This window comes from Etheostoma spectabile, chromosome 12 (assembly GCF_008692095.1).
Source record: "Etheostoma spectabile isolate EspeVRDwgs_2016 chromosome 12, UIUC_Espe_1.0, whole genome shotgun sequence".
Taxonomy (NCBI): Eukaryota; Metazoa; Chordata; class Actinopteri; order Perciformes; family Percidae; genus Etheostoma; species Etheostoma spectabile.
In genome coordinates this window covers 28,414,525-28,422,490 of record NC_045744.1, presented here as the reverse complement: position 1 = coordinate 28,422,490, position 7,966 = coordinate 28,414,525, and the positions used below count along the sequence as shown (strand labels likewise).

Genomic DNA, 7,966 nt, shown 5'->3' with positions numbered 1-7,966 from the left:
TAAGGCTATCAGCTCCACACAACTCTCTCTGCATTTCTCGGTATGGCTGTGTTCAGAAGATTATGGCGTCATGCAGAAACTCGAGTGAAGATAATAACTTCATGTTTTTTTTTAATCCTCTGTGTCCTACTTGGTTACAAGCAACTGTGTGTGTGTGTGGGCGGGGGGGCTGTGAGCAGTCACATAAGGCTTGTATCATGTGGACTCACCCACAGTGCTGTTGTCAATACTTAGAATTCCTCATGGGGAGACAGAAACTACGCACCATAGCTTTAAGACATGTTTTCCCCAGAACAACAGTAAGTTTTTATAAGGAACTTTTATTAAAAAAAAAAACTACCACTCTGTTCATTCCATAAAATATAGGAGAATATACCTGAATGTTTGTCAAAAAGGAATCTGATTGGTCCTTGTAATAATGTCATTACTGAACTTGTAGGACTTTCATCTATATATTATAAAAGATTTACAATCATTTCCTACTTACCAACAGAATATTCTGTCTTTTTTAATGTGCACTCATTTTTATAAAAGTTTTGGAGCACGTGATGGTTGAAGTTTCCCTTTTCAAGGCGCAGTTCCCGTTGCGGCCGCTGCAGCGCCCTCTCCTCTCTGCGGAGTCCGGGAGCGGGGAGGTGTGGAGGAAGGAGGGGGTGTGCTCTGCTCATTGTATGAGAGGAGAGTGGCAGAGTGAGAGAAAGAGAGAGAGAGAGAGAGAGAGAGAGAGATATTGAATTCATTCCTTTCTACATGGAAATCTATAGCGCGATAGAGAAAAAAAGGCAGACAGAGAAAGCAAGAAAGAGAGCAGATCAATACAAAAAGTGGAGACAGATTTATTTTACGCACGGGAAAAAAAAAAACACCAAACGAGGAGAAGAAAGGAAAGGTGGAAAAAAGGCATCAGATTTGTTTTCCACTAAATGTGGCTTTTTTTTACTCCCGTGATTCAAAGAGGATTCCAGTTGAATTGAGCCGCTCGCGAGGGATTGATGGTGTCTTTTTGGGGAAGCAGAGCCGAGGGGAGGAATCTGAATGCGCTCGGCTGAACCATGCCAGCCCTGTGGATCATAACTTTGGCCATCACTTTTAACCAAGGTGAGAGATGTTTAAACACACTCTGTCTAAACTGGCAACGGCAGAAAGTTTCTTTTTAATGCCTCAAATTTTCTCTCCCTTCCCCTTCCTCTCCACCGCGTTCTCCTTTTACTTACTGTCTGCGCTGCCAGTGCATGTGTTTGTGCGTCTACATGTCTGGCAACGTGCGCGCGCGCGCGTGATGGTGTGTAAATGTGTTATGAAGGGAAAAGAGTCATGGGGTGTCCTTCCTCTGCTGGGGGGATGTATGTGATTTAGAGTAGGGACATAACGGTCCAGACGCGTTGCGTTCATTTTCCTTCAATCCCACGTTCATGAGAAAGATGTGGAGCATCTGCACACGGCATGGCTTTGACGTGACCTTTGAAACGCATGAACGGATAGATTTGGTTGACACAAACACACGCAGTGTGGGTCAAAAGAGGATTTGCTATAAGCACGCGTACACGCACGCACGCACACACTCTCTCATCTCTCTCTCTCTCTCTCTCTCCTCTCTCTTCGCCTTCTCTCTCTCTCTCTCTCAGCCACACACCACACACACCACACACAACACACACACACTGCGCATAGCCAGCCAGCCAGGGGATGATTGATGAGGCGAGGATCCAGTGCACAGTCTGGTCACCGGGCTTTGACATGAGTCACACTGGATCAATTTCCAACACACACACGCGCGCGCGCACACACATATGCGGCACGCGCGCCAGGCACGTGCATTCCTTCAAACTCAAAAGTGTGTGGGTGCGTGTGCGCGTGGTTACGCGCGTGTGCGTGCGTGTAAAGACCAACGCAAGTGTCCTTCGAGAGAGAAACGGCCTGTTTCTGTGTGTGTGTGTGTGTGTGTGTGTGAGAGAGAGAGAGAAAGAGAGAGAGAGAATAGAGACCAGTCCTCTTAGCATGCAGGTAGAGTCTGGCTGCTCGTGGCCGCCCGCGCGGCCCCACTGCAAACGTGCAGGTGCCAAGAAAAATTCATATTTTACCGAAAAGACAGAGACATATTCACTGGACTGGAGGAGAGCCCCATTACTAATATTAATGTCCCTATTTATCGATCACGTTGATAGATTGCCCTCTCACTCTGTCTCTCTCTCTATCTCCCAACACACACACACACACACACACACACACACACTTCAGTGAGAGAGAGGATGAGTGTGCGTTTGTGGTCAGTCAGGGCTCCAAAGACAGAGGTGATTAATTGAGATGGCAGGGGATGTGAATAGTTCAACTGTGTGTGTGTGTGTGTGTGTGTGTGTGTGTGTGTGTGTGTGTGTGTGTGTGCGTGTGCGTGCCTGCTTTAGCACCTGAGTCCCCAGTGCCGCAGGCCGCTAGTGTGATGAACCACAGACGGTGATGTGCCCAGACAGACAGTCAGAGGAGCAGAGCTCACTACCTGAGTAGAGTAGAATAGATTAATAATATTGCTTTTTACAATAAAGTCAAATATAGTGATACACTGGTGTAAATGTGCAAATGTCTGCAAAACGTTTGAGCCTCGTGGATTGACAAATGGATGATTTTGTCTTTCAATGAGAATACAGTAGTATTTAATGTATCAGTGTTTGATAAATTGATCTGAATCAATCATTGTTCAGGGGAGCTCGGATTAATTAGGGTTAGTAGTTGGATAAAAGAGCAGAGAGAGTAAAGCAGATTAGCAAAGTTTGATTATTCTGGCTATAGAGCATCAAACAGAAGAAAACAAAGCAGGGCAGAAGGAGAAAAGAACAAGACGGAAATCAGAACAGAACAAAGAAGAACAAAGCAGAGCAGAAGAAACACAGATGAAAACAGAGCAAGGCATAACCGAACGGACCGAACCAAAGAGATCACAAGAGAAGGAACAGAAACAGCACAGTTAAGGAAGAGAAGAGAACAGGGCAGCAACAAACCCGAGATCAAACATAACAGGAAACACGATAATCACCACAGAACTAATCTTTATCGCTGATGTTTCATTTCCGGGATTGTTTTGGTGTTGCTGGAAATTCCGCCGGATGTCCGTCACCTTTCTCTTTTTTTTTGTTTTGGCGATTCCCGAGGACTATAGTTACCTGCTCCTCAGATCCCTGCAGGGTAAAGGGTAAGCTAGCTAGACTATCTGTCCAATCAGAGCTTCCTGTTGTAACTTTTTAACATACACGTTCCACCAAAACAAGTTCCTTCCTGAAGCTATGTCGCAGAGGCACCAGGGCTCTGTCCGGCGCTTTGCATGGCCCAGGACGATTGTGATTGGTTTAAAGAAATGCCAGTAAACCAGAGCATGTTTTCCTCCCATCCCAGAATGCTGTGTGGACTAGCCAGACCGTCCTCAGCTGCACTGTAGAGGAAGGTCTGCCAGAACCAACAGAGAAGCTGTGAAGCAGATTACAGTAGAAGAGAGTAAGAGAAAGAGCAGCGGAGCAGTGTCTCCCGCTGAGCCAGTGTAAGCCTGTAAATGTGACCAGATGAAATCCGTCTCCTACATGTAGCAGCTGCAGCCTAATGTGTGTTTAGCCTGTTTGGAGTCTTCCAGGTGTCTTGTGCCTGCTCTGCTCTGCCAATGCTCCGACTGTCTCTCTCTGACTTACTGCTCAGTCCAGCAACCCAACACAGGCCCTCTACATCTCTGTGTCTCTGTGTGTTTGACCGCGCGTGTGCCATCCTCTGTAATTGCAGTTGGGCCCATGTATGTGTATGTGTATATGTGCGTGTGCGTGTGTGGGTCCGATGCGGCGTGTTGCTACTGTGATCCGACACTGTGCTGCCAGCGCACGGGCTGTTTCCCAGAGTTGATTCTTGAACAGCACTTTTGCCTGAGCTGAACATTTTCGCAGCCTGGTCATGCAAGCAAAGCAAGCAAAGCAATTCTTGCATTGCAAGCACCTGTCCCATCTCTTTGCTCTCTCTCTTTCACACACACATACAGACACACACACACACACAAACACACACACACACACACACACACAACACACCACACACACACACACACACACACCACACACGCACGCAAGTACACATGCATGCACACACATAGACTTACTTTTTCTCCCTTTTCTCCCCCCTCCTCCTCCTCCTCCCACTCTTTTCTCTCCCTTCACAAGAATAGAGCACAGGCGCAGATGTAAAGAGACAGGCCAAAAGACAGAGAGATGGAGGCAGAGAGAGACGAAGAAAGGAAGAGACAGCGGGGCTGGGTCCTAATCTGTTGACAAGAGGGGATGTTTGAGGATAAACAGAGGCAGAGCAGGAGTGCTCAGGAAGCACAGAGAGGGGAGAGAGAGAGAGAGAGAGAGAGAGAGAGAAAAAGAGAGAGAAAGGAGGCTATATTGGCATGAGTCTCTCCTTCAACAGCAACCCATCTGGACCATCAATGTTTGATAGTTTACATCAGCACAGGTTTACTCCAAAATGGGCTCCAGGGGCATTGGAGGATCCTCTGAAAGTTCTCTTAAGATGTAGGAAGAAATGCTAAGCCAAATTCTTGAGAACGTTTCACCTCTCATCCAAAACATCTTCAAGATCTGGAGCAAGTTGCCTTGGACTCAGCACTTGTAGATACACCATGACCTGGATGACCCCAAGACTTTACTGAGCCCACATTAGTGTGAACCACTTGTTCTAACTCTAAGTCTCTCTAAGTGACAGATTGTAAGACATTGATCATTAGGTTTAAGCTCCCACTGTTGGTCTAAAAACAAAAATACTGTCAGTTGAGGGTCGGTTTGAGCATTTACAGCATGCCCAGATCTAGAAAAATGTGACTCACTTGCACGTTTTTATTTCTGTGTAATGAACCGCTACTTTATTAAACCTCACAAGCACGACCTCATACAGGAAGTCTTGGACACATTAGTGTCCATATTAGAAGACAAGAGTGATTATATAAAGTCTAACTAATTCAGTGATTTTGCCAGAAGATACCTACTGTTGCATGGGTGGATTAACCTCTGTTGACACCCCCTCCCACCACCACCTCTCTGTGCATTATGTATGCACCCTGGGGCTTTTACATAAGTAGACAAATGAAACTGATATGGGCCACAGGAGCATAATGTAACTTTTTGTACAGTGTAGTGTTTTGAATAAGGCCCTTCTCTCAGGTCATGTTCAGATCAACATAAGCCATGCATGCCCCCTCTTTTATTTAAATGGACTTCAGTGTCTGTACATAGTGTTTTTTTTCTAGTCTTAACAACTACTCTTGTACAAAGTAATCACCGTTGAGACATCATAGACTGGTCGCTCCTGCTCATAGGATCTGCATTCACACACCAAGGCATCAGGACCATTGAAAGCAATTCCGGGTTCAGGATTCAGGGTTCCCAAGGACACTTCTACACATAGACGGAGTTTTGGAGGGTATGCAGGGGATATGCCCCCCCAATATTCAGAAGAAGTAGCTTTGTCCCCCTGAAAAAACGGTTTAGGGGGCTCAAAACATGTATGCATCTTTCTTACCTGTAAATAAGAGTTTTCCAACCTTCAGATGCCCCTAAAGTGGAACATACCATCTTAACCTTACAGTGCAGGTCTTTTATTTCTCTCATTCTCCACAAAATGAAGCAGTACAATTCAAGTGCGGTCGCAAAGTTTTGAGAACCATCTGACGGGAGACAGCAAAAGAAATATAAAGACTACTTGTACGACACAAATTGATGCATATAAATTCCCCAGAATGCAGGAAATTAAGTGTCTGACACTCAAATGTTTTTGTGGGGGAGTTGTGTCTCACAGTCCTTCAAATTTAGATGCAGTAGGGGGGCCAAGGCATGCAGAGAAAAAACAAATGCAAGATGGTCTGTGAAAGAAAAGAGTGAGCTTTTGCTGAACCAAAACGTTACATCATCCAGCAAAGGAAAAATACAAAAATATGAATCAAGGCCCCACTTGAACTCTGGCTGTTGTTCATCGTACAAAGCCACGGAACACGTTCTTCTTGGTGGATCTTATCATCTGAAACATCACTGATGGGCTTTTCTTGCATGAGCAGCCTCAAAATGAATCAAACCTCCAGCCTGGGTCATTAGTGGCACACTGTACTGATCGTGCCCTCTAATGAAATGTAAAAGGTTGACTGACTCTGTTGCTCTAATTGGGTGTAGAGAAAGAAAGAAAAAAAGATCCACTTCAATAAAAAACGCTAAAATGAAGATAACGAAGAATGGCATGACACGAGAGCAGAGCGCATTGTGTGGAGTTAAGTGTGTGTGTGTGTGTGTGTGTGTGTGTGTGTGTGTGTGGGGGGGGGGGGCTCATCCCAAAGCCCTGCAGTAGGCTACCTGACAGATCTGATATCCTTATGGCGAGGGAAGCATAATCTGAGGCGACAAGGAAACAGCAATTAAAGAAAATAATAAAAAATGCCACAATTAGCCCACCACTTAATTCACCATGATGCCGATAATCTAGTAATCTGCAGATTCCCCCTTCCCTCCCCTGTGTGTATGTGTGTGTGTGTGTGTGTGTGTGGTGTGTGTGTGTGTGTGTGGGGGGGGGGAGTGAAAGAGAACGCAGTACGCAGATCCTAACGGAGAGCGGCAACCGGTATTAGGACTGACAGCCGTCAATCTGGCCGATATGTCAGACTGAATGAGAGAGGAGGAGTAGTGGACTGGGAGGAAGAGAAGACATTCGGAGACCTCGAATAGAAAGAAAGTAAAGATAAACTTTATTGTCCCGTAGGAAATTTGTCTTGGACAAGAAGCGCTGACAACAGCATTATAAATCATACAGTTTGTCACAGACAGTACACCACATGACAATATATAACATAAAAGAGGAAGAAGGAGAAGACTTTGACTTTTGATGTTCTATTATGAAACATCTCCCTAATAAAAAACACTATTACAACAAAATTACAACCTATACACTTAAAATCAACCCATTATTCATCCATACACTCACACATTCTCACTCGCGCATCTACACATGCATATGCTACAACCACCCACTGAGATACTAAAACAAGGAAAAAAACAAGGGAAAAAAACTCTATTTAAACTCTATTTAAACTCTATTTAAACTCTATTTGCCTTTTCATACACACACAACAACCAAATCCCCATATTCATAAACAATAATCAATACACAGTAAAACATGATATAGCAGTTTCATATAATGCAGCCCCATTATTCTGTAACAGTTTATATACATATTGTATTGACAAGCACAAGACTAGCTTTTCCGTTTCTGTAAGTTTACGGATATTTCTGTTAATCCAAAAATGGACAATTCTGTAGATTGCGAAGTAGAAGACAGTTGAAGCAGACATGGAGGGAGGACACACTAATAGAGGAAGAACAGAACAAAAAAAGGAGAAGGAGGCTTCAGAGGCATAGCTGAGATCTGAGAAATGCAGAAAGGAAAAGAAGAGGAAGAAGCAAATTGTGGTTAAAGATGAGGAGTGGAAGGTTGGTGCTAAGGACCAAGAGGAGTAGATGAGAAGTGTGGAGACAAACAGATGATAAGGACAAGAGAGAAAATTGGGCAAGAAGGAGGGAAGGAAGGCAGCAGAGAGGCGAGAGGTGGGCATCGTTCAAAACATTTTGATACCTGTACCAATACATAAATCAGACTCAAATACCAGTTTCTAAACAATAAATTACACATTATGGCACAAATCTTTTTATTTATATTTCCCCGTCTCTGTGTAACGTAGAGGTTTTCTGCCTGCCTCTATGTAGTGTCACATTAAACAGCCAATCATAAGCATTATTAGATCGCAGTAGAAGCATGTTGCATGCTGATTGGCCCACTCACGCTGATAAGATGTAGGTATTGGAATTGGGTATTGAATGACGATGCTGGATATTTTAGAGTCAATACGGTCGGTGCCTAAAAAGTTTGGAATCTGGTACCCTGCTTTAGTCGGGGGGGGGG

General features: G+C 44.5%; 1 protein-coding gene across 2 annotated transcripts in view; it reads left to right on the top strand.

Moving 5' to 3' along the window:
• The first annotated feature begins 711 nt into the window (after positions 1–711).
• The window catches only part of kirrel1b (kirre like nephrin family adhesion molecule 1b), a 99,901-nt gene continuing 92,646 nt past the window's right edge, over positions 712–7,966 (top strand). Inside the window, exon 1 of one of the 2 annotated variants that reach the window (XM_032531546.1) lies at positions 712–1,098. In XM_032531546.1, coding sequence (XP_032387437.1) covers positions 1,053–1,098 — 46 coding nt within the window. In that variant the 5' untranslated portion in view covers positions 712–1,052. The remainder of the gene's footprint in view (positions 1,099–7,966) is intronic. The other variant, XM_032531547.1, reaches the window with a different exon arrangement.